This window comes from Sapajus apella, unplaced genomic scaffold (assembly GCF_009761245.1).
Source record: "Sapajus apella isolate SASKATOON/1434 unplaced genomic scaffold, GSC_monkey_1.0 scaffold66, whole genome shotgun sequence".
Classification (NCBI taxonomy): Eukaryota; Metazoa; Chordata; class Mammalia; order Primates; family Cebidae; genus Sapajus; species Sapajus apella.
This window is the reverse complement of record NW_022437006.1, coordinates 2498396-2518347: the sequence shown is the minus strand read 5'-3', so window position 1 is coordinate 2518347 and position 19952 is coordinate 2498396. Positions and strand designations below refer to the sequence as shown.

General features: G+C 33.4%; 1 protein-coding gene across 3 annotated transcripts in view; it reads right to left on the bottom strand.

Moving 5' to 3' along the window:
• The window catches only part of LOC116530282 (dol-P-Glc:Glc(2)Man(9)GlcNAc(2)-PP-Dol alpha-1,2-glucosyltransferase), a 33815-nt gene that overhangs the window by 12535 nt on the left and 1328 nt on the right, over window positions 1-19952 (bottom strand). For 2 of the 3 annotated variants that reach the window (XM_032248307.1, XM_032248308.1), the window contains exons 2-3: window positions 19407-19604; window positions 9948-17737 (exon numbers count right to left, since the gene is read on the bottom strand). In XM_032248307.1, the coding sequence (XP_032104198.1) occupies window positions 16685-17737; window positions 19407-19604 (1251 nt within the window). In that variant the 3' untranslated portion in view covers window positions 9948-16684. Of the gene's footprint in view, window positions 1-9947; window positions 17738-19406; window positions 19605-19952 lie in introns of those variants that run through there. The other variant, XM_032248309.1, reaches the window with a different exon arrangement.

The following is a 19952-nucleotide window of genomic DNA, read 5'->3' as shown; positions in this document are numbered from 1 at the left end:
AGGATTAGTTTTTAGTTGCATAAAACTTTTTTAGAACATGAATTGCCATTTCCTGGGAGGGGCCTGTGTAGAAACCTAGGAAACCATCAAACCATGGCAGGTTCACAAGCGCATCGCCCCTGGGTAATTTCCTTATATTGAATCCTGGTTCTGCCATTTACTAGCTGTGTGACCGGAAAAGTTATTTCATTATTTAGTTCTTCAATATTTTCATCTGTAAAACAGGTATAATATGGAATTATAGCAACTTTACATGATCATCTGTAATAGTCGTTGTGAGGATTAAATTACTTAATCATGGAAACCTCATAGAAGAGTATCTGCCATGTAGTAAAATTCAGTAGCATTTTACTTGTATTTAATGATAACAAAGGCATTTTTGGCTCTGGAACCAGAGTAATAAAAGGTAATGAAAGAAAGAAACTCAGTCCTAATCCTTCTTTCTTCAATGATTGCTAAGCTGATATAACATGAGCATAGAGATCCTGTTGGTCATTATTCCTGACTGGATGGAAAAATCTGCCTATAGTAGGAGAGAAAAAGCCAACAAGCAAAGAGAAATAAAGACAAGGAAAAACATTCTGAGGGCCAATTCTAACCCTAAGGCTCTAGGAAGGGCTTAGAATTTTATAGCTGTTTTTCTGATTCCCCAATAAATTCCTTTTCATTTTATTTTGTTTGTATTTAAGTTGGGTTTTTTTCTGTTACTTAGAAGTTAACAGGTCGTCCCTGGAACATGGGACTGAGTTAGTGACACGTGGATGAAAAAGGCAGAAAGATCACACACTTACTTAAGACTTTCAGGCTCTTGGCCCTCTGTCTAACTCCAGAGTCCATTTCACCAGGCCCTTTCCTGAGGACCTTTGACATTGGGAGGGACTGAAAGATGACATAAGATGAACTCAGAAAAGTGAAGTGGGAAGGAAAGAAACCATAGAAAAAGAAACAGATTGTATATGGCTCTGGGATGAATAATTGGGGACTTCAGAATTCTAAAAATAATTCCAAATAGGAGACTCCACAATATTTAGAACACAGAAAAATCATTTAAATAAAGGTAGACCCACACAGGGACTATTTTGGATTCTTACGTATATATAAAACCAACTATTTACTAAGAAGGATGGCATATGAATCATTTTAAATGCTCTGAGAGGAAAATTTAAGATTCTGGTGACAGTTGCAATCTACTCTTTTATAACAAAGTTCAAGACTTATGGCTGAGATTATTCTTTTATTCTTGCAGGACTTGAATCACATAATTTAATGATATATATCACCATCTGAGGCCAATGCCTAAAAATATCAGAGTTCTCAACTGATAAACAAACAAGCAAAAAATGTACATGAACTAATAAGGAAAAGTTGAGAATGAGTAAGTTTGCATATTATAAAGTATATAACATCTTGAAGGTGAGCAAAATGTCCAGTTCTCACAATGTGGCAGCAAAAGAGAGCAGAAATGCCTGCTGTCTAAGCTACCAACTGGTATCTAATCTCAAATTCTAATTACAATAAATGAATACTTTAAAAAGATAGCAAAGTAGGAATCCATGAATCAGTTTCCCCAAAATCTATCACTCACTCACTTAAAAAGCAACTACGTATTCTTCCCTCTTCATCCAAGCTCTTTGGTGGTACCCTTCTATGGTGACTGGACTTGGCTATGTGATTTACTTTGTTCAATGAAACAGTGGCAAACATAAAACAAGCAGCAACTTGAAAACTGCTTGTATATTGTGTCTTTCTTAATCCTCTTGGGACACCTGACAAGGCCACCATGTTAAAATTTCCAGGCTAGCAAGGTGGACACATATAGTCCAGACATCCTAACAACCCCAGTCAATAGCTGGTCACACTCCTTTGTTCTGACATGCAAACTTGCTTAGCTGAACTTATAGGTATAACTGAGACCAGCAGAATATCACACAGTTCAGCCTATCCAAATTTCTGACCAACACAGATGTGAGCTAAATAAATAGTTGTTTTATTTATTTATTTATATAATACAATATTTGTATAAATATTGTACCATTTATAGTTGCTTTAACTATAACGATTATTAATATTCAGTTTGTAATTATAAATTTGTTGACATTCTCTTTATGTTATGATCTTTAAGAGTAAAAACAAGATGCTAATTATAAATGTAAAATTATATAGAAGTGCTTAGTAAGGATAATAAACTACTATACCAAATCATGTATGAGTAAATCAGTGCAAATTAAATCATGTTTTTGAGAAGCAGAAGAACTATTTAATTAAGTATAAGATTTTTCTATTTTTAATTGGCAAGGTGGATAACATAAATGAAAAAAATATACACCCACAGATAAGTGAGCTGACTGTATTTGCTTTCAGGGTCAGACAGTACTTTTGTTAGGTGGCATCCAATAATGGTCTTGCTTATTATGTGGATAAAAAAGCATCCCTTCCTTGACATCAGCCAAAAAAAAGGAAAAAAAATCACAATCATATCAAGCAATATAACATAATTATGAAAACAAATGAGAACAAAATAAATGCTAGCATTTAGTATTTTTTGATATGCCTAGATTTGGAAAGATCTAGGTAAAACTTTAGGTTTGATGGTCCAGAATTTAAAAAGCATCAATATAACATCGAACATTAAATTCAAAGTAAACCTCAGTGACTCAGAGCTCCAACATATCTTCAGAGAGCAGCTGTGGAACTGACTGCCTGAAGAATTTATCAATATAATTGCAAAACAAAGGATTCTGTTTTGAACAGGATAAATGGCAAAAGAGAAATGAGCCACAGCTGCAACTGCTGATGTTGCAATGAGTAATTCTTTTTACCTTTAGCCTCGATTTCTTTTCATGTCTTAATTTTTCTATACATATTAATATGTGATACTTTAATTTTAAATAGCATCAGAAAGACATTCACTGATGACGTTTGTCAAAAGTTTTATATCACTGCAAATTACCACCACTATAATTCAAATTATCGAAAATACAAAGTGGAGAATTTTCTTTTTACAGCTGCCATACACACACACACACACATGCACACATGGGCATGCACATAAAAATATATTTCTACAAAATGTTTATTTAGAACATTACATTGTTTATTTAGGACATTACTTGTTTTTAAATGTTAACTGTTTCTAAATAATAAATATATATAAATTTCTAAATAAATATTCCAACATATTTATATAAAAGGAATATGTACTATATTACATATTAAAACATTAATAATACAAATATAAGTATATTAATAATACAAATAATTTCAAAAAGCATAAATAACAAAAAGCACTAATAATATAAATATTGTAAAAATTGAATAAATTGACATGGTTTGGTCATGTTAGTGACCAAACATGGTCACTTGGATTCATGAAGTTTATAATCTAGTAAGAAATACAGCTATAGAAAGTCTACACATTGGTTGATCTAAATCTTAACTCTCTTCTAATCCATAGCCTCCCACCTCTTTTTCTTTTAGGAAGGCATTCTAGTGGAAAAATATGTTGGCCTTTGAGCATTAAGGTAGTTGAATCTATAAGGAATAGAAAATAAGTATTCCATAGAGTGTCACTAGACTAAAATTTAGCAGACTTAAATTTGATTAGAGTTTTGTATTTAAATAACATAAAATTATTCTAGTTTGGTCCCCCTGGACACAATTATTCATATTCATTCATTCAGTCAGTCAAAAGCTCTCTCTTGAACATTTTCTGTTTATATGCTGGGTATTTGTGAATATGACAGCCACAGTCCTTGGATTCATGAAGCTTATAGTATCTAGTAAGAAATCCAGATAAGTAAGTTAGTAACTTGAATGGTGTTATGATAGCTATAAGTACAGAAAAAATTCAGTTATGAGAAGGAGAGCAATGTCATGAACAGCTTCCTGACATTATATATCCCTTTATATCTTATCTTTTCATTGTATATTAAGTTATGCATACTGCTACAGCAAACTGCTACAAGCAAATGAAGAGCTTCAGGTACTTGGCACATAACCATTGATCGGTGGTACAGTTATTATATTTGTATGGGAGCCATAAGAGAAAATAGAGAAAATAAAACCACACATACATACTTGTAAATATTACATTAAAATGTTTCTGGTTATAAAAATGGCATGCTGCTATATTGGATGTGTCAATAGATATTGCTCTTGTTCATACCTCCTTATCATAAGAGCAGCTAGAATAGTTTCTAAATGAAGTTGAAACAACATGAGAATTACATTCTTAATGTAACCTATTCTGCTATATTGGCCATACCTACTTGGACCACGGCATCTGAGTCACAGGAAAATATTTATGGGTTATATTGAGTGAGCCCTAGTATGGCTCAGATAGAAGCCTATTGTGTGTGTTGTGAGTGGGAACAGGAGTAGACCAATTAGAACCTCTGTGGCTTTGAGTGTGGGGAAGGAAACAGAAGACCAAAAAGAAGAGATATTTTGAATTCAAGTTTTATCCCAAGTCTCACTTCTTCATAAGGCTTTGCTATACATTCTAATGCTATAAGTTCTGAGATCCACCAGGGAGAGACTATATAGATGGAAGCAAAATATCCTCTCCTAACTTACGTTTCTCTATTCTCAACAACTTCCCTTATTTATTCCTTGCATTGTTAAAATGCCCAACTAATGTAATTCTAAATAATGCACCATATGTAACATTTATTTTAGAACATCAAATGGAAACATCACTGTTTTGGGAAGACAACAAAGTCATTAACTGTAATAATTAGCAAGTATACAAAAAAGTAACCAAAACCCATGTCTTCTCAAGTTAAAGAAGGAACTTACATTTTAAATAATGTAAAAAGCCATTTTAAAACATTCCTGCAGATGGCGACAATAAACGATTTGATTATCTAACCCTATTTAACATCATACAAAAATTATGATACAAGTTAATAAAACTATTTGGCATATCACCTCAGACATATTAAATAAATCAGGCATAACCCTTGCACTGTGTGCAATTAACAGCCATCAGATAATTTTCATATTTATTTTCTTTTCTCATTTGATCTAACAGATTCATCTTAGTAGGTTTACACAGCATGTTAATGGTAGAGTCAGGACTTGAATCCAGGTATTCTGACTCTAGCTCAAGTGTTCTGTATTTATATTTGTCTTAATATTTTAGACAAAGACTATCAACATTTAGAGTGTAGAGAAAGTTGTTTTTATTCAATGTATTTCTCCTTTATTTATTAGAGAAAAGTTGTTTCAATAAATAAAAAATAGTTATCAATTACAACATTTTAAAGGTTTTAATCTTGGTTAATTTACCCTTATCAAACATTAAGCCAAAATTACAAAACCCTTAAAAAATATGAAGGCCAAATTTGATTAGAACTTTCTTCTTAGATGCCTGCTAATCATTTCTCATAATAAGCTAGCTTTCCTCCAAAAACTCCACCATTATTTCAATTTGATGAGAATTCGATCCCTATGGAAGAAAATTGCGCTAGGAAAATAAGAAAATTAAATTAATCCTCTGACATTGGAATGATAACATTTAACTCACAATTTATTTAAAAAAATAGCAGAGTATATCTAGAGATTCAGATTACATGTGAACAAATTTACAATCTTCCAAGTTGCATTGTATTTTGAGACTGAGAAAAATCTCACTCGATAATCAATAATTCACAGAATTTTTCACATGTTAATAAAGGGGAAAAATTAACACAAGGAAAGATCCAGTATAATACCAAACATTATAAAACAGAAAAGATCCATAGTGACTTTCTAGCTACAGAGAATTCAAACAAAAGCTAGGTGTCAAGTTGCATTATACATAACTAAAAAAACTATTTGGTGATTTGGAAAAACTTCCAAATTGAATTCCTTTCAGAAAGCTAAAATCTATAACCTATTTAAAAAAATTTAGCTTCTATGTCACTCACATTACATAACAAATATAATCACTTTGCTTTCCTTCCTTATCAAGTAACCTGCTCCGTAGCAGAGCTGTCAGAGAATGGCAGGCCGTATATCATATATACAGACAACTATCATATATACATATATGTACACATATATAACATATATACACACATATATAACATATATACATATATATATATATAACAAATTCCACATTTTAAAAACTATAAATGCCAGGTTTGACTGGTATTCCAATTGAAAAGAAAAAGAAAATATATGAAGGTTTCTACATATTCTTAATAACAGGGATTGGAATGCAGCTATGATTATCTGCTTGAAGCTTCTATGAACCACGTTTTCAAAATGCTCAATGACAAAAATGAGCAAATATATTTGCTTAAAGCTAAAAATGTTCAAAGAATGCATGTTTTAAAAACAATGAAAAAATCACTAGCGTCTGTGACATGCTGAAGATAAAATGTACAAAGTTCCTGACAGACTAATAACTGGAAAAGATGTCCAAGCCTGCCACCTTGAGGGAAAATTGAGGACAATTCATTTTGAAAACAAAATTGGCATAAAGCCCTTGAACGTTGCCCATCACGATTACCCCAACTAAATAACATCACTTTAAAATTTTATGGTACAAGCGAGGAGATAAGCATGGCCTTTCAACTGGTATCTTATTATATTCTTCTGTCTTTTCTTCACAGTATTCCACATGTATTTCATTCCAATGTGCCTCCTGACTAAGGTATTATTTTAATGGAGAAAGATAGTCTTAGAGTCATTGGTATCTGAAGAAAGGATTCCTTTCTTTTCTATCTTTTCTAGTGGTTTCTTTCTCTCTCTTCAGTCTTCCTGCTTACTCTCTTCCTTCTTTTCCTAGCAATACCCTGAAAGTTCTCATGCACATCGTCCCCAGAAATATTTGTGCTTATGTGAGGACAGGCAGTATGTGGGTATGGTGGGGGATATGGTTGGAGGGTTGGAGGGAATAGAATATGACATTCTCATATGCTATTAAAATATTAATGACCGCTTAGCTTTAATGTGTTACTTTTCCCTGCATTTCAAAGAACAAAATTTATTACCAAGACATAGATTTCTAGATGTAGCTAAAAACTAGTGACTTAGATAATCTCCTCCCATGGCTCTCCACAGCCCAGGGCCTGTTTATGCCTCTGAAACCTTACAATGTATTTGGCCCAAAGACCCAACGTATACATTACACACACACACACACACACACACACAGACTCTCTCTCTCTCTCTCTCTCTCTCTCCTCTCTCACACACACACACACACTTAGAGTGAAGATTCTAAGTCAGGCTAGGTTTCTTCATCTAAATTTGATGCCTTCACTAGACCTTATAGAGTAATAGAGTTGCAAAGAAAATCTAAAAATTACCATAGAATGGTACTTACTGAGAAAGACTGATATGGTACATGTTACAGCACATAAGACTGCATCTTTCCTCCTGGCTTCAAAATCTTTCAGACCAAATATTTTAGGGAGGTCCCCCAAACTCTTTGTTTCTGATGGAGAGCACGCTTCTCTCTGGCTTCTGCATCACTTACCACAGGATCTACAGGAGGGTGGAGGGCCTGTGTCACAGAGCCATTCTTCTGGTTTTAACTGAAACATGGATATCGTCTCTCAAATCACTATTTGTCTCTCCACACCCACTTATCTGTGGGTCTGTGTGTGGGATATGTGCTTTCCTTGCTCCTCAATGTATACAGAAGTGTTCTTACTTCCTTCCTAAAAATAGCCTCAGTTCTTTTCATGCACAGGCCATCAGGTGATACAAGTTTAGCAGGAATCAGTATAGTGCCCTGGTTAAGAGGGGGTCACATTTCCTGTTTGTAAACTGTTTCAATTCCCTATGCCTTATTTTCCCCATCAGTAAAAATGGGTATCATAATAGCATTTGCCTTAAGGCATCTCTATGAGGCTTAAATAAATTCATGTTCAATATTTAGACTGGTACCTGTCACATAGCACTTCATAAATATTGGCCACTGTCACCACCTATTTCTCAAGCATATGGTAAAATTTACTGTGTAATTTGTTTGCATTCTATTATTCTGCCTGAAATGCTTTCTGCAGTGTCTCCACGGTCTCCATAGGCATAATCTCCAATGTGAATTTCTCCATGAAGTATGCCTTTGTCCCTTCAGCCAGATGTGATTTCTATTCCCATGTAAATACCCTAGCTCTATATTCCTCCTCAGTGATAATTATATTGTACTTAGCATTAGTTAGCTCCCTATTTGGTGAGTTCTTGTCTGGAGTAAGGTCACTTTTGTGTTTCTTGATACCATTTTTTTCACACAAGGTACCCTCAAGTAGTCATTGCATGTCATTACAAATACTATGGCAGACTTTGTTAAGGACCATATTAGAAGTTGATATGGTTTGGCTGTGTCCCCACCCAAATCTCATCTTGAATTGTAGCTCCCATTATTCCCAAGTGTTGTGGAAAGGACCCAATGGGAGGTAATTGAATCATGGGGGCAGGTCTTTCCCATACTGTTCTCCTGGTAGTAAGTCTCAAAAGAGCTGATTGTTTTGTAAGTGGGAGTTATCCTGGGTAAGCTCTTTGCCTGTCACCATGTAAAATGTGACTCTGCTCCTCCTTCACCTTCTGCCATGATTGTGAGGCCTCCCCAGCCATGTGGAACTATGAGTCAATTGAACCCCTTTCCTTTATAAATTACCCAGCCTTGGGTATGTCTTTATTAGCAGCATGAGAATGGACTAATACAGAAGTCTATATTCCAAAAATTTACTCTTCCCACAAAACTATTGGCAGGAACTCTCCCTTTTAGTTTCTCAAAACCGAAAGTAACACCCACAACTTCCTTATCTAATAAATAGAAAAGCTACACATAATACAGGCTAACTACAATCAAGACAAGGTTCCTAGGTAGGACATGGCAGAGGCGTTATTATATTAGCTTTCCAGTAGATTGACTCATTTAAAAAGGGAAAAACATCCTTTTGGAAACACTGAAAAGTAAACAAAGGCAGGCAGAGACTGGATGGACTCAGTGGAAAGATCTCATTGGGTGAGATCCATGTTTTTTTCTAACTAGAGGGCACACCCTAGTTAGAAACATGCAATATGATTGATTTGAGGTGTGAGACAACAAAATTTAGGACTGCTGGAGTGGCTATAAGTTAGAAGAAATCTCAGAAAAGAGGGAGGGAGTCACAGAAGAAGGGAATTCCAAAATCTGTGTACAAGTCCTGGGCTGACCTCTCAGCTGCATATGATGAAAGAAACTCTAAGATGCCCAGTGGACAGTAAGAGCTGGAAGTCTGCAAACACAGAGTAGGGATCACTTTCTTTTTTCACCACAAGACCCAAACTCTGGGGTTTGAAACCTGACAAGTTAGATGTGTTTGGTAAATACTCTTGAGTTTTCCGCGGACCTAGCCTAACCAAGAAACTCAAGCCTTCATAAGTTAAAAATGATCAGCCAGTAATTTAACTGCTTTCTATTATTATTAGAATAAAAGGAAAATTATACAGACACTCAGGCTAGTTATGAGTACACATCACGGGTATTTAAAAAGATTCGGTTTGGGCAGTCGTGGTGGCTCAAGCCTATAATCCCAGCACTTTGGCAGGCCAAGGCAGGTGGATCATGAGGTCAAGAGATCCAGACCATACTGGTCAACAAGGTGAAACCCCGTCTCTACTAAAAATACAAAAGTTAGCTGAGCATGGTGGCGTGTGTCTGTAGTTCCAGCAACTTGGGAGGCTGAGGCAGGAGAATTGCTTGAACCCAGGAGGTGGAGGTTGCGGTGAGCCGAGATGGCGCCATTACACTCCAGCCTGGGTAACGAGCAAAACTTCGTCTCAGAAAAAAAAAAAAAAAAAAAAAAAAGATTCAGTTCTATTTTAAAATGACGAATAAAGCTTAGGATTAGGTAGGTGGTAGACAGGGGAAAATGGCTAGCAGGATAGTGTGAGAGAAATAAAAATCTTCTAACACTCAGTTTAAGATAAGAAAATGTGTTAAGTAGACACAATACATTATAAAATATTATCAAACATGAATTTATTTACAAACGCAATAAAAGCATGCTATTTGAACAAACTTTTTTTATAAAGAATAAGTTGACTGAAAAAGCAGTTTTAAATGACATAAACTCACAAATGAGTTTTAGAAGTCCAAGATTTCCATTTTAGAGAATGGTATCTTCTAATAAAATACATAACTTAAAATTATATAAAACATATATTTATATTCTTAAAAATAAGAGATTGTTATTCCACCCAGAATTTTTCAATAATTGAAAGTATGCCATGTTTAACCAAAATTTGCTTCCAAATAGGAGTGTCTTTTGAGAAACTAAATATTAATTTTCAAACAACTATTTCTCCATTTGGTAACTGGAGTCATTCTTATTAAAACAAAGGTCTTTATTTCAATGTATATTAACACAGCTGAAGGCTCCAGACCTATTTTGTTTTTTACTTCCTTAAATTCATATTTACAACACATATCAATTTGAGGTATGATGACAAAAACAGAAATGAAAGACACAATGGAAGATAAGAGTCTATCTCCCTGTGGAAGAGGCAAAATAAATGTAGACTTCATTTTTCTGACCTATAAAACAAGGAAGTATAATCACATTATTTGTGACAATTTTTCTTTCTAAAATGCCATGAATTTCAAGGTAGACTTCATGCCTTTCTCCACCATATCAAGAGAGTTAAGAATATGGATTTTGGAGTCAGACTGCCTGGTTATGAATTCCAGCTCAGCCAGTTATTTTGTAATCTTGGGAAAAATACTTCATGTCTCTTTACTAAGTTTCCCCATGTGTACAGTACTGATCTCATAGAGCTGTTATGAGAATAACATGGGTAAATCACTTTGAAACAGAGGCTGATACAATGTTACATGAATTTTCAAATGAGACATCATCACTCATTATTTGTGGGAAAAGATTCTGACTATGTCATATGAATGAAGTATGGCATATGAAAAGATCCTGACTATATTCTATGGGAAGACATATTAGGTTAAATCACCTAATATATGATTACAAAACACAAAAATGAGGGTTTTTTTTTCATTTACCTTAGCTTCATACAATCCAGGAAGCATTTGAATAACATTATGATAAACAGATATAAATGATTACAAATGTTTGTGGTTAAAAACAATAAAACACTATAAGAGAGTTTAATTCAGACTAATAGTAGTTTAATTACAACACTTGAAAATGTAGCACAGTTATCTCCATCTAGTGGACACATTAAAAATTTTTACAGATAGTGCTCAGCCTTTTTTATCACTGGGGGAAAAGTTTTCAAATGGAAGTACATTACTTTCCCTAATACAGAGGGATAAAAATATAAAATAAGTTAAAGGCTATATTGCCAGTGCTCCAAAATATCATAGCTAAAATATCTTTTACTAACTTGTATATCTCAAATGTGTTTCTAAAACAAGGTAATAGAGTTAAATAGTAGTTTTGGTTTAGAAACTTAAAACATACCAAAGATAGCATGCAAGTCACCAGAAATACTTGACCACGACTCAGAAATTAATTTTAAAAAATTAGCTGTAACAAAATTAAGAATTTAAAAATCACAGAGCTTTAAAGATGTCAGACCTTTAAAAGGCATTTTACCTACTTTTTATCCAACTCTTCTTAAGCATCTTTGATAAACAGAAATCTTATATACAATGAATAAGACTCTTACTTTTTTCTGCATTTGTTTCTCTAAAAAGACTAAACAATTAGAAAATGTATGCTTTTCATGATTTGAAATCTAATTGTTGACCTCTGATTTACACTTCAGGCAATACAAAATTAAGTCCAATCTTTCAAATAATTATTCCTTAGGAGAGCTTATCAAGTTTTAGAATCTCTGCTCATCCAAATTAAACATCCCACATAATTTTAGCCATTTATCTTACAACAAAATTATAAGCAGTTATCATGTTGTTCATGCTCCTTTTAACAGTTTGTAGCATTTTAAAAAATGACTATATCCAGTACAAAAATAACATGTCATGAATGGTCTGGATAATGCAGATAGCCAACATAGATTATCACCTCTCTCTCCATATTCTACTTCAATTAAAAAATAATAAAAAGTTTTAAAAAACTTTTCATATATGAGGCAGAATATGATAGAAACTCACAGGCTTGGGAGTCATATCAATCTATGTTCATTTGGTGACAGTGTAGAATTTGGGCAAGTCACCTGATCTGCCTGACAATTAGTTTCTTCAGTGGTGAAATAGAAATCAACATCTACCTTATAAAAATATAAATGTAGCATCAAATGAGACAGTATTTGCAAATGAGCCAGTATAATACCTAAAGCATTATAAGTGTTCAATGCATGAGAGCAGCCTATCATTATTATTACTTTTCCTCCCTTTCTTTTTCATCTTATATGTGCCATATACACACATATATGGTTCAACAAAAGTGAACTGATCAAGTTTCACTGCGAAAAAAAACCACATTTAATATTTTTCTTGTTGGAAGCTGGGCACAGTGGCTCATGCCTGTAAATCCCAGCACTCTGGGAGGCCAAGGTGGGAGGATCACTTGAGGCCAGGAGTTTGAGACCAGCCCATACAACATAGTGAGACCCTGTCTTTATTCTTACAAAAAAAAAAAGAAGAAGAAGAAATTATATATATATATTTGTACACATATTACATATACACAAATTTTTATATATGAATACATATACAGGTATTTTCTTTTACTTGTTGGAAAAATACTATTCTTTTGGTTTGATAGTGATAGACTGAGCTAAAATTTAATTAATATTAAATTCATCAAAAATTTCTCTCTTATAAAAAGCACAATATACAGATATTATATTGTGGCAAAATGTCTTACCCTAGAAATAATTTTCAAATCTCAAATGATTTAGTGTTGGCTCATGGATATATGTCAAAAATATATCCTCATCTATCTATTTTTATTATAATTTTCTCAGTTATGCAAGTTTTTGTGTATTGGAAATGTTTGTTGTCAACATTAAACACATAAAAATAACCTATATAAAAGATAACTAACAGCTATTCCTAGAGTAGTAAAATGTAGCCCAACTAAATAAAACAAAGTATTTGTAATTAGTTGAAATTTCTTTTTAAAGTCTTTAACCTGTTATCGGTTGAAGGTTACTGATTTTTCTTATTTTAAATAAAAAGCAATTATTTTGAAATTATACCATATTAAAGAAACTTAACGTTTAAAGTCTTATAATCTGTTACTGGTTGAAGGTTATTTTTCTTCATTTAAATAAACATTAATTATGGTGAAAACATACCCTATCAAAGAAATACCATATTTACAAGTAAATAAATGTATAAGCATTAAATGCTAGCTGGGATGCCTCATCTTTTGGCTTCCCTGAGCCACATTAGAAGAACTGTCTTGGGCCACATATAAAATACACTAACGATAGCTGATGAGCAAAAAAACAAACAAACAAAAATCACAAAAAAAACTCATTATAGAAAGTTTACAAATTTGTGTTGGGGTGCATTCAAAGCTGTCCTGGGCCACATACGGCCTGTGGGTTGAACAAGCTTGCACTAAAGCAAAAAGAAAAATTTAACACTGGGTCAGAAAATTACACAGAAAAATGTTTAGGATGACTCTATGAAACATGATTTACTTTCTAAAATTAGCTATGGTTATATAGGATATTTTTTCTATTCACTTCGCTCTATATGAAAACTTAATTCAGTGTATATTTACTCAATATTTATCACATGACATATAAATATTATGAACATATGGCAGGGATGAATCATTTTTAAAATAAGGTTATACACATAACAACCAGATGCTGACTAGGGTTAGGACAAATACTATTCTCATTTGAAATAAAGACTAAAGACTAAACCATTTGCCTTATTGATCCCAGAGCCACAACCAAGTATGAAAATCTTAACCCCCATGTTAAATGTTTTTTCTAAAATCCCATGGTTCCTAAGTCATACTAAAATTTCCATTAAAAAAATTTTCATACTTGTATCACAATTCTTACTTGCTTCACTTTTTAATGAAATTCCAATTACTTCAAAGATCATAAATTATGGCTAAACTAATAAACACAAAATTTATTTCTTCATATGAATAAATATTTTATTTAAAAGTGAGTCCAAAATAACAGTCCACTATTTAGGTGGTACGAATAAAAACTGTAGATCCCTTCTCCTCTCCTCTCTTCCAACAATTCTAAGGAAAATAATATCAAGCCAATTGGCAATTAAGTTCAAACTAGAAATACATTTCATTAAGCTATTTATTTATTAGAAATAAATTACATTAGGCTATTTACACTAAGGTATTTTATGACTGGCTATGCACATTTCAGAAATAACTCTAAGAAGACAAAGAAAAGGTCAGTTAAAATAATTATCTTGCCAAAATGAGATGCTATATTTAAACTGAGAGATATTGTATTTCCAAACATTTAAATACATAGTCAGATGCAGTTCAAGATTTCTGACTAGCCACTAACGGAAAACATAAATGTAACAAAATACACAGCATACCTGAATCTTACTAATGCTACCTAAAGATAATATATGTTTAGAATTTCATAGAAATACACCAAAATAATAAAGACAAAATTCAAAAAGTAACACAAAATAATCCTATCCTAGCAGTTCTTCCCTCATCTACAAAATAAGGTCAGACCAAATGAATTCTCAACTTTCTTTCAATTCTAACTTTTTTTTTTCTGATACTAGAATCAAACACTAGTCCCCTTTAGCTTTATATTACCTCAAAAGTCATTTATTTTTTAACCTCTCAGTAAAGATACTGAGAGTTATTTAAAAGATATCAGCTAAGATATCTCCTGATCCAACAGTCCCACTTCTGGGCATTTATCCAGAATATTTGAAATCCATATGTCAAAGAGAAGTCTGCACTCCATGTTCATTGCAGACAAGTCACAATAACCAAGTTATTCAGTCAATGTAAGTGTCCATCATGGATGAATGGATAAAGAAAATATGGCATGTATATACACAGATACAAAATAAAATACTCAGCCTTTAAAAAGGTAGAATTGTGTAATTTGTAACAATATGGATGAACTTGGAGGACATTACGGTAAGTGAAATAAGCCAAGCACAAAAACGGCAACCACATGATCTCACTTATTTGTGTAATCTAAAGCAATTAAACTCATAGAATGAGAGAGAGGAATGATGGTTACTAGAGGCCAGGGAAGTGGGAATGGGGAGATGATAATCAAAAGACACAAAGCTTCAATTAGATAGAAGAAATATGTTTGATTTTTTTTAGAAGTATTACAAAACACGGTGAATACAGCTAATAATTAAGCACTGTACATTTCAATACTGCTGAGAGTAAATTTCAAAAGTTTTCATCACAAAATATGTCAAATATTTTAGGTGATGGATAGGTTAATTAGCTTTATTTAACTATCCCACATTATATTCAGAAATGGTAACACCACTTTGTACCTCATAAGCATATACAACTATAATTCGTTGATATATAATTTAAAAATGTAAAAAGATAGTCTCCTATCCATTCATCCTAACAATTATACGAGGATTATCCTAAAATGTCTTTTAAAAGTATCCCATGAAAAGACATGGATTCATAGAACCTGTGAATATGAACTTACTTGGAACATGGGTCTTTATACACATAATTAAGGATCTCCACACAATCATCCTAGATTAAGGTGGGCCCTCAATTCAAAGACAGCCTTTAAAAGGTAATAAAGAAAAGACAGGGAGAAAGGCCATGTGAACACAGAGGCAGAGACTGGAGTGAAGACTGTGGTCTGCAATCCTTGGACAAGATTTGTCCATAAGCCAAGTAACTCCAAGAATTGCAGACAGCCACAAGATATTAGGAGAGAGACATGAAATGGATTATTCCTTAGAGCCTCCAGAAGAAACCAACGCTGCTGACACTTTGATTTCAGACTTCTGGCCTCCAGACTGTGAGGAAAATTGTTGTAAGCAACCAAGTTTGAGGTCATTTATTATGGGAGCCATGGGAAACTAATACAATATGTATTTCAGAAAGAAAATCTCCCTTTTAAGGGTATTATCAACACAATTTGTCTTTGGCCATCATACCCTCCATAGTAGGAATTAATGAAAGAGCTTCATCATTTATAGATTTTAAACAATAACCAACAATTTGATGCCTAGATAGACATATATGAGTTTCTATTATTTACTATCTATGCATGTCTATTTTGACCTAGATTTCAAATTATATTTACTGAAATGTTAAGCAACTTTTCAATCAAGATAATCACCTGATAATTTTTGTTAAATATCTGCTAATACTTTGTTATTAGGTTGGTGCAAAAGTAATTGTGGTTTTGCCATTACTTTCAATGGCAAAAACCACAATTATTTTTGCACCAACCTAATATTTCTCTCTGGAGAGAATAAATTAGTTCCAGTAATATGAAGCATACCCAGTTTTAATAAACTTGAACATACAAAACATTCCCAAGCTTTTTGAGGGGCCAACATTATTAGAGAGATATGAGATAACTGAAAACAATTTTATTTTCCCATTATTCAGGCTTTTCAAGCAGGTCTTAAGCTCTCTCAGTGCTCTGCCACTTAATTTCTTATATATGTTTAAAACAGATATAAAAATATCTAATGTAATCACCGTTGTACCAGAAAGAAAGTTTATAATTTCTATCTATTCAGTTGTTCATTGCAGAAAGGGTCTAATTATTAAGTCCACTTTTACAGTTCAAAATATCACTGATATTACCACATAAACCTTTGAATGTCCTGACTATTTGGCCACTGAAAAGTCTTGTTCAGAAAGATGTAAAAAGTTATGAAATTAACAACTGCATAGCAACTCAGTTCACAAAGGAGTCTGGATGTGGGAGGCAGAGGTACATTAAGCCTATAAATGACATAAGGTAAAATAAAGTAGCGAAATTCCAGCAGTTTCTGAGGAACTATAACAATGAACAAACATATGAAAAACATTAAATTCCAAAAAATTGACTTTGATTTCAATGAGTCAGCTATACTCCAACCAGCAAATATATAGGCTGGAACTAACAAATATTTCACAATTTCGTATCTTTGAAAAACTCTTTTCCACACATAGAATGTATAATGTCTATTGTCTGCTAGCAAGTATTTATGAGCATAAGTGAATTTCCAAACTAAAAACACAGAGACTAAGGTAACCACAAAAAACAGAATTCTACGTTTCCAAACTAAGGAAAGAAAAGTCTTAATTTTGCTAAGAGACAGGAGATGAGGAAAGGAAAAAAAGAGAGTAAATGAAAAAAAGTAGAACAGTTGAGGAAAATGAAGACAGGCTTCATGACTACTCCGATCGCCAATAACAATTCCACCATTAAGTACTACAAAAGCACAAAACAGAAATCCCAGAAGGATGTATGGCCAAGTCAGACGGAAAAGCATACTCAAGTTTTTGAAGGACATAGAATAAGCCACAAGAAACTGAAGAATTTTTCGGAATTCTGCAAATGGTCCTTTAATAGGTGGAAGTCTGTTTTCTTTCTTTTGTAGCTCAGTTTTCCAAGCCTCAGTTAACTTTTGTGCAATGACATTTCCTGCACAGAAGACAGCCCAGATGATATTTGTTTGCCGAAACATGAAGCCACAAAATCCAAGCAAGGCTGAAGTTTTATGATTTCCATAAAGACACATCAAATACGCAAAAAGAGTGAAAAACATAGATCCCACTTCTGTATAATAAAGGAAGTTAAAAAAATAAAGTGTTGGAAATACTGCTAGCGTTAATGTTGACAAGACTCTCTGGATACTTGAGGCAGCCTTGGAGGAAGAAAAAACACAGATAAAATTATTTTCATGATTTAAAAAATGCTATTTCTGCTTACCTAATGAAAAGACTTATTTAAAAACTACTCGAACCTCATTTAAATAAAATTAATCAATATTAATCTTATCTCTGGCTCTACAAAAACACAACATACATTTATAAGAACACTTCCTGGTACTTTTTATTTATACCTATCAGTTTGGAGATCATGTGTATGCCAAAGCTTACATAGGTTAACACAATTTGAATCAGGCAATGATTAGTTAAGAACTTATTGAGCGCAAGACACTAAGTTCTATGGAGACTACGGAAATAAACAGGACACAATGCTGATGGCTCCATTTCCCTGAGCTTACGTTTTAGTGCCTTCAATAAGGATTCACTTGGCCATAATCACTGTATTCCTTTAAGTATATCCTTCATAACTGTACACAAGGGAGAATGTAAACATGCATATGGTATTTATACTATCATACCCAACTTAAATTTTTCATGATGAAATTTTTATGTTGAAATAACAGGTATTTTTCTGAAAATAGTGAGCCAGTCTAAAGTTATATATCTTCTTTTGGCCTTTCTGACATACTTTTATTTCAGAATTTCAAAGTGTTCTTATCTTCTTGCATTGTATCCTTCACTTAATCTAAATCACCAAATCAGAACACGCCAGTTCCTTGATTAAAATTAAGGTCTCTCCATTACACGCTGAAGTTCAAAGTCCTCTCTGTGACATATAAGAGCATTCATGACCTACTCCTCTAGACTTACATCCCTCTAATTTCTAATCTTGCAATTCCAAAGACCAACTCCCTGCACTTTGTTGTCCAATGCCTTTCTTCTTTTGCTTGTGCTGTTTGTCTCACCAAGATTAATTCCCCACCCTACAGCCCTATCTATTCATCAAGACTCCACTCTGGTACCAACTTCTCTGTGAAGACTTACAATGCCACCTACTCCCCTCTCCCCAAGAAAAGCAGTAAGTGTTTCCCTGCTCCTTCTCTGTATCCTCATAGCATCTTATATCTATCACTCTATCATAATTGATACTACTGAAATCATCTCTTAAGATTAAAAATAATTATTAGAGTTAATATTTACTGAGTCCTTACTATATATCCAGCACTCTTCTAAGAATCTTCCATTTATTAAGCTTCTTTATTCCTCTGTAACAGTTCTATATGGCAGATTCTATTATTATTCTTATTTAATAGATGAAGACATGGAACCACTAAGGGGTAACCTGCCCAAGGTAACAAAACTGGTAAGTGGCAGGGAGAGAATTCTAACCCAGGCAATCTACCTCCAGGGCCTGCACTGTTATAACATCAAAATTCCTCAGGTAAAGTCTGTTTTCCCTAAGTTTTACAAGAAAAAAGCTGTCTCATTTATCTCTGTAGCCCCAGTTCCTAGCACATGTAATAAACTCAGCAGGTATTTATTGAACTGGCTTGATTCGCCTAACAAATATTTACTTTAGATTTTACAAATTAAGTTATTCAAGTATTTAAATACAAATTTATTCTAACATGGAGATGGAGGATTTAAATTTACCTTTACAAAATATACAAAAATACAGTGTTACACCAAATCTCCTAAAATAAATTCATCGTAATTGTGGACCTGACTATGCATAAACTTGTAATTAACTATTTTGAAACATACCTTGTTTCTGGGTTGTACCTTGCGGAAAAGCAAATATAGTAAATAGAAGTTGCCAACGCTGAAGAGAAGATTAACAAATCTGAGCATACCAATGGAGCAGACAACATGTTCAGACCATCCAAAGATCCAACTGGCAGGTTTGACCACTCCAACTGACACCAGGTATAAGCCAGGTAATGTAGTAATCATGGGATCCCACTTTAAAATGAAAGAAAATACAGTCGAAGCAAGAGGTAACATGAACAAGGCAGACACAAACATGTCAAGCCCAAGTCTCATCTCCAGCCACAATCAGAAATTTCGAGAAGTTATTCTATAACAAGATTAAATCGGTCCTTAGCAGAACAGGATTAGTTTTTCTTATTTTTTACCCTTGGACCTGCTTAGTGATTGTTCAGGTGGCAGCAACCAATAAATAACAACTTAAAATCAATTTCTATTTTCCAAGAAATTTTTTTGAGAAAGCCTTTATTTTGGTAACTAAACTGCAAACGCTCCAGTTTTAAAAAGCATGAAAACATTCGTTAGGGCTCTAAGTTTAGGAAA